We start from the raw sequence: 27,531 nt of genomic DNA, 5'->3' as shown, positions 1-27,531 counted from the left end.
GGAGGTACGAGGTTTCAACCCGACAACGACGATACATTTGTAGAAGACTAGTATGACATTATGTCCTGCTGTGGAATAATTGGAGGGATTTGTTGTCACCTGAAGGGAATTTCTCAATATCTGCCTCTGAATGCACAGAATCTCCGCACGTCTCAAGATTATTCTCACTTTTATTTGTTTAATACACAAAGTACAGTTGATCTCGCATGTTGCAATGACACTTCACTGATGTCTTTGTCAAAGTGTTTTTTGTTTTTATCAATGTTTTTCGTGTATTTGGCTTCGGACCCCCATCTGAAAATGTTTTGAGCTAGGGACCACCATACCAGAGTTTCGTTGTTAAAATGTTTAAAAAATAGTCAAAATGTTCTAATCTTGCCGCGGACCCCCTGGAGCCCCCTCAAGGGCCCCTGGTGGTCCCTGGACCGCACTTTGAGAGGCATTACACTAAATCCTACACGTGGGAGACTTTACTCACTACTGCAACACTGGTGTCACAAGATCACATGCAGGTGTGCCATTTTCGACTCATCATCGTCCTGAACCAAAAGTCAAATGGCAGTATGGCACGTAACCCAGAGAACCTGCTATTAGGGCTGTCACGGTTATGACATTTTACATTTTCTCTCAAATAATTGTGATTAACGATTTAATTGTGTTTTTGTTGTTGACAATTACATTTCTGTTTGGCTTTTAGGCTTTGAAGTTGCGCATGGTAGATATGACACATAACCTAAATATACAAAGACATTACTGACATATTTGACAACTTTATTCTTAAAAAAGAACATTGATAGTGGAAATAGCCGATCTACAAGATCTGCTATTTCCACTATTTTTTTACTTTAAAAAAATATATATGAACATTTTCCAACATGGAAACGATTATGACGATTATGAAAAATAATCACGATTGTGTCAAATAATTGCGATTAGACGATTACCGGTAGGTAATAATTGTGACAGCCCTACCCGCTACAGTATATAAAGTGAGAGTGAAACTTTGGTGTGCGCGTGCGTGACGTGTGTGTGTGTGTGTGTGTGCGTGCACTTGGCTGACTCACAGATGCATGTGCTCTCTCATGAGGCTGGGTCAGCATTCACTAGCTGTTCATCAAACAGGCATTCAAAAATAGCAGATGGGTTGACTCCATGACTGTTATGATCAATAACTCTCCATTTCCATCTCTCTCTCTCTCTCTCTCTCTCTCTCGCAATCTATCCCTCTCACTGTCTCAGATGTCTGTCTGTCTATCTCAATCTTTCTCTCTCTCTCTCTCTCTCTTTCTCAATCTGTCTGTCCCTCGCTCTGTCTCTATCTCTCTCCTTACATGTCAGTGTAGAGGTGATAATTAAACATACGTTGTCTTTAAGTGGGCTTGAGTTTGTATGTTATAGCAGGTGTGTGAGTGTGTGTTAAGTGTCAATGAAAAAATGCCACTCTCCCTCACCTGTACTGTAGTCGGGATTCACAGGTTATATAAAGAAACCCAGCTCACACGCACGCACGCACACACACACACACACACACACACACACACACACACACACACACACACACACACACACACACACAAACATACACGCACACACAGAGGATAACAATGCATTCTCCAGCTCTGTGGAGTATATGGCACAAGGTCCTGAAGTCAAAAGTAAAACACAAAAAAAAAAGAAAAAAATCTCCCCAACTTGTTATATGAATTCCTACCCATACACATATGTGTGTGACGTCCCTGCTGTAGTATCCTACTGGCTCACCTACAGTGAGGAGCCCCCGCCGGGAGGAATTAGAGCCCCCCGTTCTACTCCTCCCACCCAACATTCATGTGCTGACAGGTGTCGCCCCAGCCCGGAGTGGCGTAACGTGTAGTGACAAATATCACCGCCCCCCACCCGGCTTCCCTCCCCCAAACTCGGGCTAATTGTGTTCGTGCAGTCGCTCGACAAAACCCTCTGCACCGCGGTGGATATGAACCAAACTCTAGACCAGTGGTCTTCAACAGGGGGTCCGGGACCCCTAGGGAGTCCTCAGAGTGACTACAGGGGGTCCTCCAAATCTTTGTGTGATAGAAACCTTTTTTTCTCCTTTTTTATATTAACCACTTGTCCATATTCTGAGAACTTTAGACAAAAATGGAGGTTTGGTGTAGAGGGGAAAAAGAGCAGACTAAGTACAGAGTGAACGGTCAAGTTCAAGTATGAAAAATATCTGAAAACACAAATTGACACAAATCCAAAATACACTGATGATTGTGCTGTCAAACTGATGAAACTATATGGAATCTCTGAAAAGGTTGTGGGGGTCCCTGCATGCTTCATCTCTCTCTCTCAACTAAGGGGTCCTTGGCCTGAAAACGTTGAAGACCCCTGCCCTAGACTCCGCGGTGGTGGGCAAACATTTACCCCTGCGCCACTCGAGCGCAGTGCAACACAAACCTGATGCCTGACTTCATGGTACTCTCTGCTCTCTCTCACTGATTGACCCACTGAGCCATGCTCCCTTCCGTTCCCCTCAGATTCACTGATTCTGTCTATCTATAGCGACTGCAATCATTGGACGTTCATGGGACTTGACGTCAGACGCCCACTTAGGAGACCATTATGTGTACCATTTTGCACCTAGTGGTGAAGCGTATCTTCTTAACCCATTTAGGGCCTAGAATTATTGAATGCTTTAACCAGTGGAAAAATAGCAGATATACAAGCTGACAGCGCGGCACCGAGTGCCACGCTGCAAGCTTGTAGATCTGCTATTTTTGGAAAAAGTCGTGAAAATGTGTACAAATCTTTGAATATATGTATTTTCAAAGCGAACGTTTTGTATCTCAAATGTTGCTTCTGGGAGGTCGCTGTAACTAAATATTTTGAGATGGGGGTCCGTGGCCAAATAAATATAATTTTGGGGATCCTTCACACGAAAAGCTTTGAGCACCACTGACATAGTAGTCTCTCAAGAACAGACTAACTGAGCTCCATTCAAGTGAAAAGGACCTTTTCTTTGACGATGCCTAGCCAGATTGCTGACATAGAAACATAGGTTTTTTCAAAAAATCTTAGAAGGATTCAAAAGACACTTCGGGTCTTCGGGTCAAAATTTAAATTTTCACGATTTTTCAACAGTTAAAGCATAAAATAACGATACACAATAATGTGTACCCGTTCTAAATTGGTTAAATTAAGCATAGTATTTGATCCACAGATGCACCGAGCCGTGCTCATATCCATTCACTGTGATTCACCGAGTCACTGAACTGTGTTAACCTTCATTCACCATGATGCACTGAACCACTGAGCCGTGCTAACCTCCATTCACCACGAATCAGTCAAGTTTGGTAACACTTTTGGAGAAAATGCTCAAGAAAAACACAACATCTAAGAATAGAGCTAGAGCTTGTAGCCCCGGGCCGCCCGCGTGTTTTTTATTCCGGGCACCCTAGACTGCATTGCCAGCCTGACAGCGCGTCGCGGGTTCGAATCCTTTATTTTTTGAATATTCAAAGTAGAAAATATAGGGCTTAATGTGATCAATGTATAATGTTTTATTATGAATCTAAATATCCGAAGTAAAGTAACTAGTAACTAAAGCTGTCAAATATTGTTTGTGGATTAAAAAGTAAAATATTTGCCTCTGAGATGTAGTTTTAAGTTTACTTTCCTCCACTGCTTATAACCTCACTTGGCCTGTGTGTGTGCCAGGAGCCTCCCTCTTCGTCTCGCTCTCTCTCTGTGTGTGTCTGCTGAGTCCAGTTAACTGTGGCCTCTTCCTCCGAGACCTTCGGCAAACAATGCATCAATAACACCCTGAGAGAGAGAGAGAGAAACAGAGAGAGAGAGAGAGAGAGAGAGAGAGAGAGAGAGAGAGAGAGAGAGAGAGAGAGAGAGAGAGAGGGTGGGAGCTCCTGGCAAGAGGCTGTGGTGTGCAGAGACGGAGATGAATGGATGAATTAGTGATAAGGAGATATGGAGATTGGATTGTGTGTGTGTGTGTGTGTGTGTGTGTGTGTGTGTGTGTGTGTGTGTGTGTGTGTGTGTGTGTGTGTGTGTGTGTGTGTGTGTGTGTGTGTGTGTGTGTATGTGTGTGTGTGTGTGTGTGTGTGTGTGTGTGTGTGTGCACGCGTGTGTGCCGCCACGTGTGCGCGTGACCTTCTGTCTCAGCCTGTATTGTATAGCATGCTCCCCTGAACTGTATACAAGAATAACGTTGTTGTCGGGTGAAAACCTTGTATATCCAAAACCGTTTGTTTTGCATTTATCAATTTAAAAATGATTCAAACTAGTGAAAACAGCTGATCTACAAGCACACAACGCCTCGCACCGCGAGACGTTGTGTGCTTGTAGATCAGCTGTTTTCACAAATGTTGTGTGACAGCCTTGTACGATGAAGCAGGGCTTTACTTTGCGAAAGAACATACCAATTTGAAACTTGGAGATACAAGGTTTCCACCTGACAACAATGATAATTAAGTTGCTTGAGATCACCTCAGGTCGCACAACTCCTCCCTCACCATCCACCCTTGCCCTCTGTCTGTCCGTCCTTCCTTCCTTCCTCCCTCCCTATCTCTTTCCTTCCATTTGCTGGCTCCTGCTCTGCCTCCATCTCTCATGCTCTGCATGCAGCCAGTGTTTGGATGGTGTGTTGATGATGTCCAGTACGATCACCTCCTAGACCCAGTGAACTTCAAACACTTCAGTGTTTCCCAACTTTTCATAGCCAAAATATCCCAGGGCACACCTAGATATACGGTGTGTGTGTGTGGCTATTTTCAAAATGTTTGCCTCTTTCTTATATTATTTTACAATTTGGCCAATGTTTTACCAGTTTTTATATAGTCATTTAATGCAGTAATGGTCTTTTTTTCTTTTCTTTCTTGAGGTATTATAAAGGTTTTAAAAGTCCCTCAATTAGCCAGTAGCTATGCCCCTCCCCTAAAAGCTTTTGTCCAATGCTAGCTTAGCAATCGGCAGCTTGCCATGGCTGTTGCCAAGGCAAACCTTGGCAAGCAGGAAGTTATTCTAAGCTAGCATTGGACAAAAGCTTTTTGGGAGGGGCATAGCTACTGGCTAATTGTGACTTCACTGTCACATTTCAAAGGGCACACCAAAGCATCTCAAAGGGCACACCAAAGGTCCGCGGCACAGTGGTTGGGAAACACTGTCTTAAGCCCTTGTGTAGCTCTCCCTTGTGTAACTCATTCCCTCAGCCTGATGGCCCCGGAAGTCTAACATCTCCCCTGGTCCTTAGGGATGTTCTTTCGTCTAGTGGTTAAGATTATTGGACTTTCACATGGGAGAACCCGAGTTCGAACCCTGGGCGTTACACTTGGGGCGGCAGTATAGATCAGGAGGTTGAGCGGCCGCCTGGGAATCGGAGGGTTCCCTGTCCGAGCCCCGTCTCCTCCTGGGCTAGTGTCAAAGTGCCCTTGAGCAAGACACTGAACCCCTTATTGCGCCCGATGTGCAGGTTGGTGCCTGGCATTTCCTCTAAAGCAGGGGTGGGCAACTTTGATGATGGCGAGGGCCACTATATTTCCACCTTCACTCCAGAGGGCATATTGCTACGTCCTACTTTGTCATTCTAGTATCTCATAGGCATACTAGAATTAAGCGAAGTTGGGGACCGCATGTGGCCCCCGGGCCGCCAGTTGCCCATGTATGCTCTAAAGTCAGTGTGTGATCATGTACATTGTAAAGTGCTTTGGATAAAAGTGCTCACTTAGCTACATGTATGTACAGTATACATATACTTAAACATCATGATGAATAGCAAAAATATCAGATCTAGAAGAACACAACATCATGTATTGTGAGCTTGTAGGTTCACTTTTAGAAGACAAAAAATAGGGCTATTTTAGAACAAAGAAAATTGGGCCGCCAGCTTAAAAGTGGTAAAAAATAAGTGTATTCACGTTTTTATTTTCTCTTGTGTTTACCTGGCAATTCAGCCTTAAGCTTAAGCTCCTTTGCCGCCAATTCATCTCTACTTATTTACAGCGTTTCAATTGTGGTCACAACAGAATTATCTGGGGGATTAAACAGCAGACTCCTCTGTGAGCGCTGTCTATTGAGATCAACTCAGGTCTGTGTGAATTTTCACAAACAGGCTGGGTCAGGCATACGGTGCAGTAAACACTGTGTTGTTGAGGATTTTTATCAAAAAAATGTTTAGAACTTTTTACTGCAGATATTTAAGGGGTATATTTGTGCCACTATCACAAACACCGTAAGAATGTTATATTATGGGTGTTTTATTCTGCAAAAATAGTGAGATGTTGTGAGCTTGTAGCTAATATGGTGAAGATTTCTACCTATATAATGACATTCCCAAAATAGGGATGCCAAGACAGTTGAAGCAGTTTAGTTGAACAAGTGAACAAAAGCACCCTCTAGTGGATAGAAATTCAACAGTCCCCTTTTAATTGTGCTCATACCAGATGCCTTTAAAAACACATCCTTCTTTCTTTCTTTCTAACACTCCATCTTTTCTACCTGAATACTCAACGTGTGGCCTTGTGCTTTGGCTGTTTTTTGCGACCGTCAGGTCGCAGTTACTATCAAAACCTCCACCGGCTGTCCGTCAGTCCGTCAGTCTTATCTCCGGCACCGTTGCCCCTATGCATGCCAAATTTTGCACACATACTCCTTGGCTGGCAAACCACAACCTCCGTCCCTGATTTCTCACATGCCCCTCTTCTAGCGCCACCATGAGGTTGCTTTTTGCAGACAACATACATGCGACCTGACGGTCGCTTATCTCCCGATTAGGGAGTCTTACTATAATTTCTTCACTGGGTAAATGCACTCTATGTGCACTCTATGCACCTGTCCTCCGCTGTCTACTTCTGTCTACATTACAGCAAATGCTTTCTGCTGTAATTTATACCACATTGTACACATATGATTGTGTCAGACACAACAGCACAAATGCACATGCTTGTGCGTGTGCATTTGTTGTGTTTGAGTCTCTTTTGTTGGAACCATTGACATAATTGTGGGCTACATCGACTGACGAAGCTGATTCTTCACGTCTCCCAAAGCCACGCTGTTTATTAACACGGTTGTCAGGGTGACTGTGGTAGTGGGGTGTGCGATTTGGGCTCTGCTGCAGAGGGAGTGACTCATGCAAGCAGTCAGTGCAGTGCCCAGGGTTAATTGATCAGCAGGTGTTTTTAATATTGTCTAATTGTGCGCTCCTCACCCTGTACTACTGAATCTCACGGCTATAAACCCACACAACAACAGATAGAATGCCAGCAGAGAGAGACAGGTACCTATGGTGCCAAGTTTCTGTGGTGGAAAGTAACTACCGGTATGTACATTTACTCAAGTACCGTACTTATGTGCAATTTTGAGGTATTGAGTATTTCCCATTTCCAATACTTTTACTTCTACTCCACGGTGAAATCTCGCTATTTCTTCGTGTCATTACTTTGACTACGGGAGGGTCACCAGGCGTCGGCAGGTTAGCTACCCACCAGCGTCTGGGTTACTGAGGTTAGGGTTTGGGTCAGGTTTAGGCATAGAGGTTAACATTCACCAGCGTCGGCAGGTTAGCATTTCACCAGGTTAACGTTCACCCGTGTAGAAATACTGGGACGTAGAACAAAATTTGTTATGTCGAAATATCGACACGCACCCTTACTCCACTACCCATCTCTGATCCATATATTGTACTTTTACTCCTCTACAATTATTTGAAAACTTTAGTTACTTGTGAGCTTGTTGTACTTTTACTTTTGTGAGCTTGCATGAGTACTTTTGAGTACTGCATGAGTACTTTGATTTTTGGTACTTTAAGTACATTTTAATGCCTATGCTCCTGCACTTTTACTCAAGTAATTCTTGAATTCCGGACTTCTACTTGTAGCAGAGTGTTTCTACCTTGCAGTATTGATACTTTTACTTCAGTCAGAAATGTGAGTGTACTTTCCCCACCACTGCAAAGCAATAAACAAAGGGATAACCAATGGGGAGAAGGTCATTATTGAGAAATAAACCCCCGACAGGCTGATTAGACCCGTACACGTACTGTAGCGGCGGGGTCTAATCACCCTGAAGGAGTGATTATTCTTTTCATGATTAATCGTAGTAGTAGTGGTTGTAGTTGTGTGTGTGTGTGTGTGTGTGTGTGTGTGTGTGTGTGTGTGTGTGTGTGTGTGTGTGTGTGTGTGTGTGTGTGTGTGTGTTACATCACCTCTCCACTGTGCGCCATCAGTTGCCATGCCAACCACACATTCCCCATGCAATCCCTCAATAAGTGGGTGTGCTCCATTTAGCATACGCTGGCATTCATGTGATGGAAGCACTTTTAAGTAGCAGCACATCAGCATAGAAATACTACTATACAAGTACTGTTTATACTACAGACAAGAGGCCTGTATGCAATAGTACAAAGGTATTGGCATCAATATATGCTTAAAATGTTTCAGAAATATTGGAAGATGTTCTCTCTCTCTCCTTCTAATATCCCCACACTTGCTCACCACCACAACAAGAGACCACTTAGCATGGCTGTGTGTGTGTGTGTGTGTGTGTGTGTGTGTGTGTGTGTGTGTGTGTGTGTGCGTGTGCGTGTTCGTGTGCGTGTGTGTTATGCGCACACAACATACGTGTGGCGTGGCTGTGTGCGTGCTATGCGTGCGCGACGCTGCGCGTGTGTGGGTGCGTTCGTTTGTGCGTACGTATGTGTGTGTGTTCTCATTTCAAGCTGTCATTAATATAATATACTGTATCTACTCTCCTCTCATAAGCTTCCTTCTTATTGCTATACTCCCTAATCACCTTCTCTCTCTCCCTCTCTCTCTCTCTCTCTCTCTCTCGTTTGGTCTCTCTCGAGGCTCTCGGGAAAGACAACGTGAACTATTTCAGTCTGTGTGTGAGTTTGAAATTACGGAATACATATTGTCGGTTGGCACTGCGGTCAGGTGAAATATATATAGCACCTGCATGGGCTTTTCTTTTTTTTTCATTTATGTTTTATTGTATTTTTCATGTAAATCACAAAAGATAAAACACTCATTATTTGACTTGAATGCATGGCTTAGGCCTACTGTAGCCTATATCGTTGTTGTCGGGTGGAAATCTTGTGTCCATGTCCAAAACTGTTTGTTTTGTATTTATCATTTTAAAAATGATTTAAACTAGTGAAAACAGCCGATCTACAAGCACACAATGTCCTCAAATGCAATGTCCTCATGGTCCACCAGTGGGCCATGGCTCCACAGGTTGGGAACCAGTGTAGATATACGAAGGCCTTAGACAGAAGCAGAGCCTTGTGGTTCGTATTGTTGTTCAACTAAACTCTTGGAAGCATAAAAGTTTAATGATCTCACTTTCATTGTATACCTCAGCCTCTCTCCCAGCTGCACAAGGCGCGCGCGCGCGTGCGTGCGTGCGTGCGTGCGTGCGTGCGTGCGTGCGTGCGTGCGTGCGTGCGTGTGCGTGTGTGTGTGTGTGAGAGAGAGAGAGAGCAAGAGAGAGAGAGAGAGAGAGAGAGAGAGAGAGAGAGAGAGAGAGAGTTTTAGAGGTTTCCATAATGGCAGAAGCGACATAAAACTTGAGTGTGTGTATCAATCATCCTCACTCAGCAAAATGAGTTGTTTAATATTGTGGGCACATGCACACATACACACTAAAAATAGAGCGGGCAGTCTTTTATTGCCTGGAAACACACACACACACACACACACACGCACGCACGCACATATGCACACATGCATGCACGCACACACACATGCAGGCACACACACACGTACACTGGGCGTCCATACTGTAGTGGTAAATCAAGAGAAGTAGCAGAGCCAGATGAAGAGGTACAGAGTTGTCAGACGGAATAATGAAATTGGAATGAAAGATGAGGAAGAGAGAGACAGACAGAGCGAGAGAGAGAGAGAGAGAGAGAGAGAGAGAGAGAGAGAGAGAGAGAGAGAGAGAGAGAGATAAGAGAGTGAAGAGAGAGAGAACATGTTTGTTACCAATACTGTAAGTAATGCAATGAAGTCTGTACTCATCAATGAAACTGTCATTCGATCAAGAACTTTCTACACGCACACACGCTCAAAGACAAACAGAGACAGAGACACACAGACATACAGACAGACAGACACACACACGCGTGTGTGCACACTCCGTGATGGTAGGCCTATAAAACTCGGTGTTTCTCTCTCTCCGTCTCTCTCTCTCTCTTTCTGTCTCTCAGTTCTCTGGTCTATTTTTAGAGAGGGGGTAGCAGGTGCTGAGAAATAACAAGATAGTAGAGAGAGAGGGAACGGATAGAGGTGGTCTGAGGAAGATTCCTCGGGCGTTAAAAGTGTTTCTAAAGTCATGCTGTGTGAGATAGACAGTAGAACAGTGTTTATTGTCACAATCATAGTATACAAAACATAACTTGTTGCTGTCGGCAGTGTCGGGTGGAAACCTTGCATATTCCTTTTGTATTTTTATTTTTAGAACATTTTAAAATAGTGAGAACAGCCAATCTACAAGCACACCACGCATGTGTCACATGGCAAAAAAAAGTACAAATACGTCAAAAGGGTACAGTACAGACACAGAGTTTCCATTGTACTTGCTCTTTGCCACAAATACCTGAACCACGGCTTTTAAAACGACTATTTCTATTTAGCAAATACCCCCCCATCAGTGGTTCTCAACCTCTTATGAGCCCTCAATGTTCTCTGAACTACTTCCCTAGGGGGGTTGTACCGCCCCCTGCTGGGAATCATTAGTTTAAAAGAAAAGGTTACAAAGAGAACATACTCACTGTTGTCCCTGTTAGGCCTGGGCGATATGACTCCAGATTCATTTCACCATTATTTCAAACGTTTGCCTTGATTCTGGTCAACGAGCGATTATTAAGAAATACAAAATAATAAATATGTGTTGCAATGCGTCGCATCGCATTGTGAGCTTGTTATGTTACAACTAATCTCTCAAGAACAGACTCTCTGATAAGAAAAGGAACTTTTTTTTTGACGATGGCTTGCCAGATTGACTAATCGATTTAGTCAAAGATAAAAAATATATAATTTTGTTTGCCTGTCAATTCGTTCATATATAGGAAATAAATTATTTCCACGCGCTACGTCCAAACCGGGAAAATCCCCCCTGTCAGGTGAAAAGAAGCAACTTGGACTACTCATGTACTGAAGGAAGCATGAGGTCAGTCCGTTGTCTCCCCAGGCGCAGCAGAAGGAGAGCAGAAAGGATTACAGATTAGGTAATTGGCACTGGGTGAAAAAATGGGTTACAAAATCGTGGGATAAAAATATAGAAAAATAAAAAGAGAAATATATTATTATTATTCGATTAATCGGCATGAGCAAGATGAAGTCAGTTATTGCTTCTAAAGATTGGTTTGGATATTGTTTTGGGTTATATTGCCCTGGCCTGCAGCCTAGTTCCTGTCACTACGTCATGTGTGCCATTGAGTGGCATTTCCCATTTCTCCTGCAAATTGACTCTGACATGTTTGCTCAAAGGTTTCAGCTGATTGTGCTGTTGGTGGTTTTCCGTCTCCCTCCCATCATGCCTATAGCCACAGCAGTCTCTGGCAGGTTCCTGTTTAACGTTATATTAAGTCTCTGTGTTTATCATCAAAAACGCTGCGTACTGCAAGCTTTACTATGGAGAGCCGCTAGTTATTATGGTCTATGGCGGTGGTCCTCAAACCTTTTCTAGGACCACCACATAAATATGTATTTGGCCGCAGACCCCCGCCTGAACATACTTTGTGCCAGGAACCCCCAAGATCTGTAGTTAAACTGTTATAAAATATGAAAATGTGATGTCTCCCCAATAGCCGATCTACAAGCTCACAGTTTGTTTGTTTTTTTAGTTTGATTTATTCAATTCTTCTGAAAAAGTTTTGTTTTCATTTATGAAAAATTATGATTAGTTTTTCTGAAAATCTTTTGAAACAATAATAATAGAACAATAATAAGCCCAAACTGGGTCCCAACCCACTGTTTGGGAAACAGGAGATGAAGGGATGTTAAATTGGGGGTGAAAGGAAAGAGAAGAAGAGAAGGAGAAATAAAAGAAAAGATGGGGATTCAGTGCTACTGTAGCTAGGACTGACTATGAATAATAAATGAGTGTGTGTGCGAGTGTGCGTGAGTTTTTGAATGTGTGTGCGGCTGTGCGCACGCGTGTGTACTACACGATAGGTGAAAATTGCTCAGGTGTAAACAATGAGCAGATGAGCGGAACGTGTTTTTATTAACAAAGCCCTGTGTGTGTGTGTGTGTGTGTGTGTGTGTGTGTGTGTGTGTGTGTGTGTGTGTGTGTGTGTGTGTGTGTGTGTGTGTGTTCAGTTGAAACCGTCTGCAGATTTATGTGTCATTTTTCTCTCTCTCTCTCTCTCTCTCTCTCTCTCTCTCTCTCCCTCTCTCTCTCTCTGTCTGGCTCTCTCTCTCTGGATCATGTCCTCAGTTGTCCCCACTCATCCTTGTGACAATTAAAAACAGATCATTATATTGTGGTGTAGGTGTGCAGAACAGATGTCACCCGCATACAACCCTCAGGGACCCCCAGAGTGTTGACATGAAATCATTGAAGTGCTGTCAGTCTGTCCATCTGTCTGTCTGTCTGTCTGTCTGTTGGTTATTTCATTCATTAACCAAAGAATTGCTGAAGTGTAATTCTCTTCTTCTCAGCATACAAAACTGGGATTAAACAGCTTCGCTAGCTTTCACATCCTAAATATAAATGCTTGCAATCTCTGTCCTATAGAGAAGGGTCTGACTAATTGATTAAATGGATGAGTTTGATTAACTGTTGCCGTCAGTTCTATGGTGTCAGTCATCTCTGCCCATTGATTTCCAGTATAAAATGAAAGTTCTACAAGGTTAAACCATATTCACGATATACTACTGTAGGGGGATTTACTTCCTTGGCCTATACTGGCAGCGTGCTCAGGAAATTTGGCACTGATCGGTTCAGTGGTTTCCTAGATTAGCACTCTCTTCTATTTCATACGGCTCGCCTCTGAGGGGCCATGATATAAAAAATACAAAGATAAAGTAATCATCGCATAAAAACAAATAGAAGGCATAAACAAAAGTTGTAAAATGAGATAAGACATGGTTTAATAATAGGGAATAAGAAGATTACAAAACAATAAACACCATGCAAAGGCCTTGACATAAAAGTGATAAAAAAGACACTGTCTTTGCTAGCCATAGATCCTCAGGCAGGGTGTTCCACAGCTTTGGTACCCGGTCCTCAAAAGCCCTGGTCACCCCAGATAAACCAAGAGGGTCCAGTTTGACCTTTAATCTTAGGCTACACTCAGGCTCAGATGGGACCAGCATTTTTTTCATAAATCAGGGCTATTGAACACCCTTTACGTCTGTGTGTTGGTTAAAATAATATTGAACCAATGAAAAGTAGTAAAAAACCCTTCGGTCAAAACCTCATAACTCCACTTGAGCTCATTTTCCCGAAAATTAACATTTTGGAGTTTTTGGAGCAGAGATATATAAAATCTAAGTAGTGTTGGAGCCTGGCCTCGAAAAGCTTTAAAAGCCATCAGTGAAATCAATTCTGAAACCTCCACCGCTGGCCCAGAACCACTATACTATAAACCCTTTCTGGGCCAGCAGATACGCATGCTACACTTGTCCGCTCAGGCCACAGAAAATAATTCCCTAAAATAAAATAAAATAAAACACCCAATTAACACTACAAGAGCGTTTTGTAAGTCAGATGACAAGACGTTTGCTGTTCCAGTGCACCTGAGGTTCACTGCACTCTCTCACGTTGTACACAGTGTTCACAACAGCCTGTTGTAGCTGCACAGTGTGCTTTCTTTCCTGGTAGTGGTTCTCAACCTTTTCCAGCCGCGACCCCTAAAATAATCACATTTTAACTGAGGAGCCCCCACCCTGACGAGCACTAAGCGCTGAGGAATCACAACGCGTTGCGAGGCGTTGTTGTGAGCATGTAGATCGGCTATTTTTACAATTTCTGCCTCTAATATTTGACAGTTGGGCCAATGTTTAATCTGTCATATTAGAGGTATTAAAAAGTCCTCAAATTGTCACTTTAGAAATGTGCAGATACCCTCTATACACTTATTGTAAAACCTTATGTTGGTGCATTTACTGTTGAGTGAGAAAACAATGTTGCACATTAAGTAAATCATCTGGAGACTCCCTAAAATAATTTGGGGCCCCTCTAGGGGTCCCGACCCACAGGTTGAGAACCACTGCTTTATGGCGACAACTCTGAGTATGGTTTGACCAAACGCCAGGAAAAATAGTCAGTCTACAAGTTCATAAACGTTCTTTCATTCCCTCTCTCTCTCTTCTCTCTCTCTCTCTCTCTATCTCTCTCTCTCTCTCTCTCTCTCTCTCTCTCTCTCTCTCTCTCTCTCTCTCTCTCTCTCTCTCCCTCCCCTCTCTCTCTGTGTTTATCATGAAAGACAACAAGGGAGTCACTTCATCATAATGCTCTCATTGATCGCCCCTGTCTCACTGGAATACCAGAATGATTGCCTCTCTGATGCTTGGTTATTTATGATGCAGTGATGTGCTACTTCTTACAGTGATAAGATATGCAACAGTAAATTAAATATGACATTCGATGTAATCGGAGACAGTGAATGATGGGAATAATGTGAGGATAAACAAAAAACAACAACCCTGTCCACTAAATGGAACGACTATAAAGCAGAATACCAGTGGTTATCAAAATGGGGGTCGTGGACCCCCATGGGTAGTTGAGGGTTTTCCAGGGGGTCCCCAGCAACATTAGTTAATATAGCTTAAAATCAGTTTAACCACCTTAATCCTATATACTGTACATTGGCTCATTTAAAATAGTAGATAAGATGTGTTGTAAGATTGTAGATCTGCTTGTAGATATTTGTAAAACATTTTAACACACAAATCTTGTATGGGGGTCCCTGGCACAAAAATATTTTCAGATGGGTCTCCAAATTCATATTCATTGGGGGGTCCTTGACAAGTTTGAGAGCTTAACCGCCAGACCGCATTGCTTGAATTAATCCTGGGATGCGATCACATCATGACAAAGTAAAAGTTAACCATTTATTAACCCGACTGTCTGTGTCTCTCTGGTCAACAGGAAGATCATCGAGGTGAAGATCATTGATGATGAGGAATACGAGAAGAACAAGAGCTTCATCATAGAGCTGGGAGAGCCCGTCCTGCTGGAGATAGGACAGAAGCACGGTGGGTCTGCTTCTGTGTGTGTGTGTGTGTGTGTGTCAGGGTTTCCGCTAGGCATTTTTGGGGCCGGCCACCTTGGCCGGCAGGATTATATTTTACCGGCCAATCAATTAATTTATCGGCCATATTATATTGAACGTCACATACGTGTTTGCAGATGAGATACTGTATCTGCATGGTGCACCGTGCACCCAACTGATAATTACACCATTTTATGTTTGCGCTGGGCTTCCTTCCTCTTTATCACAGATGCAATTGCAATATGTTCCAACAAATTAATATCCTAACTATCTACTTATGTAGAGGTATCGCTTGCCAAAAAAAAAAAAAGAAGTGAATAGGTTAAAGTGGGCGCGCAACTCAAGCGAACCGTTTGCGCGCCCTGCCACACAGTGGCCTACACATTAATAAGTTAATAGTAGCCTATATGATTTTGGCTTCACGTCTCATTAAACCTTTTACACACATTTGTTTTATTTTGTTAATGTTATGTTATGATGGCGCAAGGAAGGTTGACTTGCCTCTGTTGCTTTGACCACGATGGCATCACATCCATGCGATCAGAAAGTCATGTGCGTGCTTGTATAATATCCATGATTCCACAGAGTTCGGGTCCCTTTTTTATTATCGTCTAGGCCTACTGGGTCCAGCTTGGTATAGATTACCTCGGAAGAACCCCAGTTCTGTTCTGATTATAACACTAAACCCACGCTGATTGTTACAAGGTGCTGGAACTGTCAGCTGTGAAACGTGATGTGTGCTTCTCCGTAAGGCCGTGTGCGTGTCTAAAATAGCAGACATACAAGCTCACAGCACGGCGCGTTTCGCCTTGTTGTGAGCTTGAAGCTCTGATATTTCCAATGCACGTAACCATGCACACAGCGCAGTGGAGATGGGATTTATGGCTCTTTGAAGTGAGCCGGATCTCTGGGATCCGTTCCTTTCAAAGAGCCGTTCAAAAGACTGGCTCATTCTAGTAGTTACTTTGTAGATTTTGATTATAATTACAAATAACTTCAACCCTATATACATTTATTTCGGACATATATAGGTACATATCTGCCATTTGAAAATAGCTGATCTACAAGCTCACAATGCTATCTATCGTTCATTTCAAAGAGCCGTTCAAAAGACTCGATTCGTTTGTGAACGTCCCACCTCTACAGCGCAGCATGAAGCAGCAGCAGTGGCGGTGAACTCCGCTGTCATCAGACAGACTCACAGAACATGATAGGCTACAAATTTAAAATTATGATAGGTTTTAATGGTTGTAGCTTTACTACTTTAGACAAATAATTATGTGTATAATAAGATTAAATGATAAAATAGCCTAAGAGGCATTTTCCCAGCCGGCCACGGTGGCCGGTGGACTTTATAATTACCGGCCAATTAAACATTTAACCGGCCAATGGCCGGTAAATACCGGCTAACGGAATCTCTGGTGTGTGTGTGTGTGTGTGTGTGTGTGTGTGTGTGTGTGTGTGTGTGTGTGTGTGTGTGTGTGTGTGTGTGTGTGTGTGTGTGTGCGCGTGTGCGTGTGTGCGTGCGTGCGTGCGCGCGCGCGCACATTGGTGAAGGTAACTAAGGAGGCTGCATTTACTCAAGTACTGTACAGGCAGTAAGTGCAATGTTGAGGTACTTTACTTGAGCTATTTCTTTAAAGCAGTGGTTCTCAACCTTTTCAGGCTGCGACCCCCAAAATAATCATATTTGAACTGGGGACTAAGAGTTGAGGAATTACATTTTGTATAACACAATTCTATTTTTGAAAATATATTATTTGACAATTTGGCCAATGTTTAATTTGTCATTTTAGAGGTATTAAAAAGTCCTTAAATTGTCATTTAGAAATGTGCAGATACCCTCTATACTAGACTTAAACTTTATGTTGGTTTGTTTACTGTTGAATGAGAAAACAATGTTGCACATTAAGTTAATCAATCTGGGGACCCCTCAAAATAATTTGGGGAGCCCCCTGGGGGTCCCGACCCTACTTTTACTCAAGTTAAACTCTGAATACTGGCCTTTTACTTGTAACAGGGTATTTCTAAACTGTGGTATTTTGTACTTTTACTTACTTAGCAAATCGGAGTACTTTCTTCCACTACTCTGTATGCGTGTGTGTGTGTGTGTGTGTGTGTGTGTGTGTGTGTGTGTGTGTGTGTGTGTGTGTGTGTGTGTGTGTGTGTGTGTGTGTGTGTGTGTGTGTGTGTGTGCGCGCACGTGTGTGTGTGTGTGTGTGTGTGTGCGCGTGTGCGTGTGTGTGTGTGTGTGTGTGCGGCTCAATGTGTGTTACTTTCTCTACACAAGTACTAACACAATCTTTCTCTAACTGCCAGTGAAGTCCTGTGTCAGTCCTCCCGGGCGCTAAAACCCCCGAGAGCGTATAGCTTGTTTGAAAAGCATGAAATCCCCCGTCAGAGTGCTGGCTCCGGAGACATTTCACTGTAATGGCTTTATTGTGGATCAGTGATCCATATACCCTACATGTCAACATCTCACAGCCCGTGGCACTTCTCGCAACGCACACAATGTCATCATTTTTAGAACGCTGTCACATAGCTAATTGACTGGTGTTAACAGACACACACACACACACACACACACGCACACACGCACGCACGTACACACGTGCGCGCACACACACACACACACACACACACACACACACACGTGCGCACACACACACACACACACACACACACACACACACACACACACACGGTAAAATAATGAGAGTCATTTAAATGTCTGTAAAGTCAGCAGGTCAGTAAGGGCAGATTGTTACTGGTGAAAAGCTATGGTTGCCCTTAAGGTATTCTTCACTCTGTGAAGTGTTCAATTTATGAGTGTCAGAAGAAAGCTGAATGAGCAGACGGCGATCTTAACTTTAAGACGTTTGGGTAGCTTTAAGCCCGTATCATAGTCGGGTCCGCGGTGGAAGGCTTTACACCGCGGTGTAGTCTTTTCGAGTCTTTTTGAGTCATGAAACTACAACATTACATCATTCCTCGCGGTGGAGAGCTTTCCACCGTGAGTCCCAACACATCTCTCTGTTTTTACTATCAGACAGACAGGCTCTACACCCCGTTCACTGATTGGTCGACCTGAACCGGTCTAGACAGGGTGAAGGACTTCACCGTGGGCCGTGACTATGATGGCCTGCACTTATTTTCTGACTTGAGGTGGAAAGCTTTCCACCTCAAATTTGCGGTGGATAGGTCTCCACCGTACACTCTGATACAGGCTTTAGTGTCTGGGTAGCTCAGTCAATTGAGCGCTCGCCTTTCGACCACAAGGTCACGGGTCGATCACGGGCACCACCAACTCGGCGTACGGGTAGCATGGCTTGGGTTTGGCAAGTTGTGCGTACTGGGAGCTGATGGTAGGTGTTGCACTGCACCTCAGCAATCCATCTCCCTAGGGTTCCAGTCTAGTGCACGGTGAAATCGGGAAAGACTCCCACACTCTGGCTGATACTGACAATTAACTCTTATACTGCTTTGAACGTTCCCGTTCGCCCCATTTTTGACGGCCCGATAATGCCAATTGTACGTTCTTTGGCTCGTTCTTTTGTACCTTGGTTTGATGTCTGTAACCTGTTGAGGTGTCGCGCGGGTGTCTACCGTTGAAACAGCTCCCATAAAAGTACTCTTAAAATCCAACTGGACGTTAACATCAATGGAGTCACAACACTGTTCCATGTGTTTTTCTCTGGATCTATTGCTCTGTAGCGACTCATCAGCCTTGAACAGCCTTGACAAGCAAGCGTCGAGCTGAGACCATTTTCACATTAATTCTTGCATGAGGCTGCCCCCTACTGCTGGTAGAGCCACGGCACACTCTTTAAGAGAACATTTCAAAAAAAAAAAGAATACACGTTTGTCTATATCATCGCAAAGGTAAGGTGCTTTTGCTGGCACAAAACCCAATAATAAATAACAACATCTGGCAGAATAAGAGTTAAGCCTCACCGGCCTACTTACTTACTTACTTACTTACTTGTGTAAGTAACTTGTTCCTCAGTGGTCAATCAATCGATCAATCAATCAATCAGTCAATCAATTCATTAGCCAATCAGTCAATGGATTGATGAATCTTATTATTTCATCAATTCATCAATCAATCAGTCAACCTATCAATCAATCAATGCTACCGATAAATACATATTCTTTTTTTTTTTTTTAAGATTTGTTTTTTGGGCTTTTTATACCTTTATTGATAGGACTGACAGGAAATGGGGGAGAGATGGGTCGTCCGGATCGGGAATCGAACCGGCGACGCTGCCAGGCATCCATGCATATGTGCAATGCCTAAGTGGTATTCGCCTGGACCAGTAGGCCAGCGGGCGCCCCATATATACATATTCTATGTAACAGTGGTTTTCAAAGTAGGGTCCTGGGACCCTCAGAGGTCCGTGAGGGGGTTCCAAATGGACACCAACAGGTCTGTAACTCTGAGAGTGTACAAATACTCTCAGAGTTATGGGTCTATCCTCAAATGTCAAAGTTTGAGCACCGCTGCCAAAGCAATACTGTGTAATCACATGTGTATGCTGATGTTAGCTTCGTGGTAGCGTTTTGGTAAATGAGCGATCAGCTGACCTGACTGTTTGCTATGGTCTCCTAGGCGACTCCAATGAGAACAAGCCATTGGTGGGGGCCGAGGATGAGGAGGTGGCGAAGATGGGATGTCCTAGTCTGGGCGAACACACACAGATGGAGGTGGTCATAGAGGAGTCCTATGAGTTCAAGGTAAATACATGAGTGTGTGTGTGTGTGTGTGTGTGTGTGTGTGTGTGTGTGTGTGTGTGTGTGTGTGTGTGTGTGTGTGTGTGTGTGTGAGAGTGCGTGCGTGCGTGCGTGCGTGCGTGCGTGCGTGCGTGCGTGCATTTGCATATTGATTGTCCTGTCCTTATCATCGGACACATGTCTTTCATGTTGTTTCTAATCCATTTTAAGATCCATTTCATGAGTGCGTGTGTATGTGTATGTGTGTGCGTGTGTGTGTGTGTGTGTGTGTGTGGGTGCAGAGGGCAGTAGATGTGCTTCTTTGGCGTTCTAAGCAGGTCCTTCATCTTCTTCATCTACTTCCATCCTCTTCCTCTCGGTGCATGGTGCATGGTGCATGGTGCATGTCCTTTAACCCTACTGTATACCTCCGAAAATAGACAATCTGCAAGCTCACGACATGATGCGTTGTGTGTCGTTGTGAGCTTGTATGTCAGCTATTTCTGCTGACATATGACCAGATTAGGGTCACCAGTGGTGGACAAAGTAAATACTCAAGTACCGTAATTGCTGGACTATAAGCCGCACCTGAATATAAGCCGCACCAGCTAAATTTAGAACAAAAAACAAATGTTTACATATACAGTATAAGCCGCACCTGACTATAAGCCGCAGGTGTCATTCCTGCTTCCCGCTAGAGCGCCCCTGGTGGCCGTTAGCTGTAAAAATCTATATATAAATCCTTGTTAAAGAACACTGTAAAACTAACTAACTGGCCGTTATCTGTATAAATCTCTATATAAGCCGCACCTTTGTATAAGCCGCAGGGTTCAAAACATGGTAAAAAAGCCGCGGCTTATAGTCCGGCATTTACGGGTAGGCTATTCATGATTTTCTTTTTAATATCATTGCATTGCTGTATTGAAATTGATACATTTTCCCCCCAAAAGATTTTTCATTGTGAAAATAGCTCACAACACGTTGCACCGTGACGAGTTGTGAGCTTGTATTATTTTCACAATTTTCACTACATTTGAAATAGGGCTTAAGTCGATTGGCTGATCTGACCGATATTCCCATATCCTTGTCCCATGCCCATACAACCTTGTCCCATGCCCATACATGGGCATGGGACTTGTTTGCACCTGATTCCTTCACAACAGATTGAGATTAGACAACACTCTCCATATTTGGGCATAGCTGCAATGCTGCATTGGTTGTGGCTGAGTCATAGTGACATGAGCGTCATGACGCATCCTGCTGAACGGCCGGCCGGTCCTCCTGTTAGCGAATATGAATACGTTTGGGTCCCAAGAGAATGTAGCAGAGTGAAAGTCACAAGCTTACCAAAAATAAAAAAACACTCCCAAAATGTACTCCGTAACTTGTAAGTAAGTGTACTTAGTGACTGTCCACCACTGAGGGGCGCTAGTGTTCAGGCCTTTTAAATCTGAACTCTTTCAAAGGCTGTGTCTGAATCACACACTGTAAAATACACAGTATTGATTGATCTCTGAACGTGTCCATTTCTCCACGTTGAGAGTTGAATCAACGCTGGGCGTTCGCAGTGCACTGCTTGACTCGAATCTTTTTTTCCAACATCCTCGTTGCATAATGGAGATAAGCCGTCTCATGTTAGCGCTGACGGCTTTACTGAAAGATAATCTCTCGACAGTTCAGTTACAACCATCCAGCGCTTCCGTTCAGAACTATGTTTCTCAGTCCCCTTTAAGCTCTTAAACCGCTTTTTTTTTAGATATCATGGGGGGATTGAGCCCACCATCAGCCCAACGGAACGTGGCATCACAACTAATTTCACAGTCATGAATTCATTTGGTGATTATTACGCCTAGGTTTTTCACCCGGGGTGCTGAACTTAACAGCATACGGATGCGAGCTATTCAAATAATTTACTCGACGATACGTGTATTTAAAAGGATCCCTGGCTAATACGACAAATATGCCTTAATACATTATAATTGTCCTCTATAACTACAATGTAAAATTAAAAACACCTTAAATAGTTTATTTCTTCTAGAAATAGCTAATCTTTCACTCAATAGGGGAAATGCCCGTCGCAAGTTGATGATGTCATAAATGTCATGTGTGATCTATCCCTATAGAATTTATGGCATGCATGTGCAAAAACAAAACACAAAACACATTTGAAATATTGATTTGATGCTCATATTAACCTTAGGAAGTATTACGTTTGTTTTTATTTGCTCATGCATGCCATAAATTCCATAGGGATAGATCACACATGACATTTATGACATCATCAACTTGCGACGGGCATTTCCCCTATTGAGTGAAAGATTCGCTATTTCTAGAAGAAATAAAATAATTGAGGTGTTTTTAATTTTACATTGTAGTTATAGAGGACAAATGTATTAAGGCATATTTGTCGTATTAGCCAGGGATCCCTTTAACCTGTAAACCTTAGCACGAGTGAATCAAGAACCAATAGAATCAAGAGGGTTTATTTGACACTCATTAATACAGGTTCAAGCAGCAAAATGTTGTGACCAGCTGTGGAAAATATTGTCTATATTATGCGGTATGTAATAACACGCATATAAGTAGGCGTTTAAGTGAAATCTGGAATATTCATACTGTAACTAAATCAGTTTAGCCTGTTCTAAATATAATAGGTTTGCATTTCTAATCAGCCATAGTCAAGGTACTGCCTTCATACAGGCACAACACTTACATCCCTTAACCATTTGAACTTCATTGACCGGGGTCTGTACTGTGTACTTGGCCCCCTTCTTTTTTCCTTCTACACCAAATCTCTTCGCCGAAAATAGTCGATCTACAAGCTCAAAACTCGCCACGCTTTGAGCTTGTACATCAGCTCGTGCTCATGCTGCTCCCGTGCATGCTGACGTCACAACATTACCAGCAGGGGGTCTGAATATAAGGGTCTGCAACAGATTTGTACACTCTCAGAGTTGCATTACCACTGAGAATTTCACAGCGTAGATTAGGGGTGGGCGATATGGTGATAATTATCGTTGAGACGATAGAATGTCTCAACGATATGCCTTTTCAGAGGTATCGTATACATCGTGATACAATTGAGGGAGCCTTGTAAAAAATCCTGTTTAATCGTTAATACAGAGATTCATTGCAGAATTCAATTTAAACCTGCATTTTCGTCTAAATCAGTAGTTCTAAAACTTTAAAATCTCAAGGTCTCCCCTTAACTAATATACAAATGAAACCAAATGGACCCGTAAGGGTCCATTTGGTTTCATTTGTATACTGTCAGAGTTACATACTTGTAAAGTTGAATTTAGACCTCCCAAAAGGAACCCAGAGAGTCTAGTTTTTGTCAAGTAACTTGAAAAATAACCACACAAACCAACGTGACAAAGAATCATGATACAATCGTGTATCATGATACAGCTTGGGAAAATATCGTGATATTGTATTTTTCCATATCGCCCACCCCTAGCGTAGATTTAGTTCCAAAAAGAGAAATAATGATTCCATTTGTATATACAAAGAGTTACAGAACCAGGGTTAAGTTACACCCAAGTTACAGGGTCCATTTGGACCACCGGTGGGCCCTAGACCAGACCTTGAGAAACAATGGATTAAGTGACAGAGGAGAACAGATGCACCCTGAAACACCACGGAAGTTAACGATTTGTTGCATCACGGCCTTCTTAATGTGGACAGCACTTAACTCACGTGCCCGCGCGCGCCCACACACACGCACACACACACACACACACACACACACACACACACACACACACACACACACACACACACACACACACACATGACGCCCCTGCAGCTAATGAGGTGTTGACATGATGCACACCTAGTTACTTGCTATCGGCAGCTTGTTTCTTCCTCCGTCTTCCTAATGGCCGACCAGGTGAACCTTGCCGGAAATTGACGCGTCCTTGTTGTGCGGCTGACTGTGAATTAACAACCAGAGTGTTATGTGTGTGTGTGTGTCTGTCTTCTTTCTCTCCTTTTCTCGCTTGGGGGTCGGTGGCACACTGTTTGTGTGTGTGTGCGTGCTTGTGTGTGTGTGTGCTTGTGCGCGTGCGTGTGTGTGTGCCCTCAGAGCACAGTCGATAAGCTGATTAAGAAGACCAACTTGGCCCTGGTTGTGGGCAGCAGCAGCTGGAGAGAACAGTTTGTCAACGCGGTAACAGTCAGCGCAGGTAACACTCTCACACACACACACACACGCGCGCGCACACACACACACACACACACACACACACACACACACACACACACACACACACACACACACACACACACACACACACACATGTACGCACACACACTGCATTACTTGTGAGGACATTGAAGGTTTTGGACGGCAATTTTATAAAGGCCACTTTGATCCTTTGGCCCTTTTTTAACCCTGTGCCTGTGCGTAGTGCACCTAAAATTTTAGATCTGCAAGCTTTCTCATTCACTCTTCAGAGTTGCATCATTTCGAGACTCCGTCACATACTAAGCATATCAGGCATAACTCCGACATGAACCCCTAAATCTAACCTCTAAATGCCTAATACTAAATCCTAACCCCAACCTGAATCTCATTGGAAGCCTTACTGTAAGACTTTCATAAACCATAAGACAGTACACATTTCTCTTGTGAGGACCAGGAAACTTTTGATTGACTGATTGAATATTGTATTGAGACAAAAAAAAAACAAAGTCTTGTTTGTCACTGTGGTCCATTAAACATTCAACACAAACAAATTCTGCTATATGTGTGGTTGGATATACTGTATGTGTATGTCGTCACTGTCGGGCAGAAACCTCATATCTCCAAGTTTCAAATGTGTACATTTCTTTGCAAAGTAAAGCACTGCTTCATTTTATTCAGTATGTTAAGGGAAACGACCTTTCCTATCTGATGGAGGAACCAGGAGTGGGTTAGTTGTTTCTTTGTTTTGTTTTCTCTCTACGGTCATTTGTCTGGCCTTGTGGCTTATGAATCGGGATGTTCATGTGATGTGCGTGCTCTTTGTGTCATGATTATTTTGTATTTTTGGGTTTTTTGTTTTTTGTGGGGTTTTTTTTTTGTTTATATTGTTATATATTGATCTATGCTTTTGTTATATTGCTTTGTATGTAAAAAAAAAAAGAAGGAAAATAAACATTGTTAAAAAAAAAAAAAAAAAAAGCACTGCTTCATCACACAAGGCCATCACACAAAATTAGTGAAAACAGCTGATCTACAAGCACACAACGCCTCGTGGTGCGAGGCGTTGTGTGCTTGTAGATTGGCTGTTTTCACTAGTTTAAATCATTTTAAAAATGATAAATACAAAACAAACGGTTTTGGACATTGAAGGTTTCCACCCGACAACGACAATATACTTATTTATATACTGTATGTGTGCTTTATGTGTGGGTGCAGAATGATCAAGTGGGGTGATCAGTCTCTCGGAGCTTGAGGCGTTGTTCTTGTACACAAACAGTCTAGTTAGCAGAGTTCGTTTATCTGCTCCTGTAGACTCGCCACTAAAAGAGCGGAAATAATTGAGTCTGCAAACACCATCTTTGCATCTAGGCAAGGAACACCCACACGCACGCAGACACACAACACGTTGTTGTCGGGCAGAAACCTTGTATCTCCGTATTTCAACTTTGTTGTTTTACCGTAAAATCAACGCCCCCGTCTTCATAATACAGTGTTGCAAACAATAGCCGATCTACACGCTTGATATATGCGTTGTGAGCTTGTAGATCTAAAAAAACCTGAATGTGGTTACATGTGTCGGTGGGTTTTATTGAACCAATGTAACCAAGTAACAGTTTTGGACATTCAAGTTTCTCACCCGATTTGAGTTTCTTCTTCTACAAATGTAGAGACAACTATAAAAGAAGACAAAATCGTGGCAGAGTACTTCCGTTTTTAACACGGCGCGAGGAAACACAGCAAACATATTCCCCGTCTGGTGGGAGGGATTTACAAGCGGCCCTGTATTAGAAAATAATGGCCAGCGGCACAGATCCCTCGATGTGCACACACTCCCACCCACGCATCATTATCTATGTGTTACTGCACACCCAAAGGCATGTTTCCTTCCAGAAGGCAGGAATAATACTCATGAAATGATTTCACAAATGATTGTATGTGACATTGCATGTGATAATTAGGAAGGCATTCTGGCCATGTCTGAGTGGAAGTGAGGATTAGTCAGTGCCTGGAGAGCACAGTGGAAGGACGCTGTGATTAGTCATTTGCATGTAACAAGCATATCGGCCGCTGCTGTCTGGAAATCTTTTATGTCCAAAACGGTTACGTTTCAGGAAATTGTAAAAATGGACCTGTGTTCCAATGGGTCCAATGTGGTTATTATTTAGTCTCAAGCTCTTGTTGATACTTTTCATTGGTTCAACATTTCTAAAAACCCACAGACATACTATTTTCACAAATGTGTGAGTTAAAGGAGTAGTTCACTCCCAAAATTATAATTCTTTCTCTTGATTACGCATGCCATGGAGACTTGAGTTTAATTATATTTTTTCGTATTTGTCGCATTCATAAGACAAACAATGTATTTGAGTAAATTTACCCCGATTAACTCTGGATGGGGACCCGAATGCATTTGGGTCCCCATCCAGAATCAATGGTGGTAAATTCATTGTAATCAAATTATTGTCTTAGGAATACGACAAAAAACGAAAAATATTATTAAACTCAAGTCTCCATGGCATGCGTAATCAATAGGAAAAAAATCATTTTGGGGGTGAACTACTCCTTTAAAGGCTAAAATAGCAGATTTGGTGCACAGGTTTGTTTGATTGATTGATTGATTGATTGGTTGATTGATTGCTTGCTTGACATATACAAGGTCTACTAAGAGGATTTAAACCCAAGAAAGCAAAATGGCTTGTTTACATTGGGGTCCGTTTGTACTCAATTCATGGTGAAAATGGTGCCGGAGTGGTAAAGTCCATGCCCACCACCACAGAGGTTGTTGGTTAGAATCCACCGTGGTGCAACCGTCTTTGTCGGGCACCTATGGCCCGTGTTATAGGGGAGCAAAGCCGGGGCGGGGGGTGATATTGGTCATTGCACGTACTCCTACGGGCTGGGGGTGGCACCTGTCAGCGGGGAGTGTTGGGCGGTAGGAGTGGGACGAAAGCTCTGTGTCCTCCCGGTGGGGACTCCTCACTGGCAGCCCAGGTGCGTCAGTAGGATACAATAGCAGTGACAAGGGATCTAAAATAAAGAAAATAATTGGCTACTCTAAATTAAAAAACAAAACTAAAAAAAAAGAAAAGAAAAAAAACGTTTTTCTACTTTACCAGTAAGACTCTGGAGATACAAGGTTTCCGCCTGACACCATTGATATATCTGGCATGGGGGCTTTTCAGTGAGAGACTCAGCTTGTGTACACAGCCAGAGCCCTGATTAGAGGCTGGGTGGGCATACGGCTGACTGCTGCTCACTGCAGAATTACTGAGGAATTACAGACCTAAACAGAAAAGAGAGAACCAATCAACTGCTCACGGGCTACTTCAGATGGCCACAGGCTGCGCGCGGGCATGTGTGTGTGTGTGCACGCTCGTACGTGTGTGTTAAAACAAGCACAGTAATCACAATTCAAGGC

At 43.1% G+C, this 27,531-nt stretch overlaps 1 protein-coding gene across 1 annotated transcript in view; it reads left to right on the top strand.

Moving 5' to 3' along the window:
• LOC308297985 (sodium/calcium exchanger 1-like) overlaps positions 1-27,531 on the top strand; it is a gene marked incomplete at both ends in the record, with an annotated part of 133,755 nt that overhangs the window by 89,192 nt on the left and 17,032 nt on the right. The window contains 3 exons of the mRNA XM_080741549.1: positions 15,091-15,197; positions 19,824-19,948; positions 24,012-24,111. Coding sequence (XP_080597675.1) covers positions 15,091-15,197; positions 19,824-19,948; positions 24,012-24,111 — 332 coding nt within the window. The remainder of the gene's footprint in view (positions 1-15,090; positions 15,198-19,823; positions 19,949-24,011; positions 24,112-27,531) is intronic.

Source organism: Nannobrachium achirus (assembly GCF_963921795.1).
Source record: "Nannobrachium achirus genome assembly, chromosome: 14".
Taxonomy (NCBI): domain Eukaryota; kingdom Metazoa; phylum Chordata; class Actinopteri; order Myctophiformes; family Myctophidae; genus Nannobrachium; species Nannobrachium achirus.
Note: the sequence above shows the minus strand (reverse complement) of the source record. Positions and strands in the feature narration are given on the sequence as shown.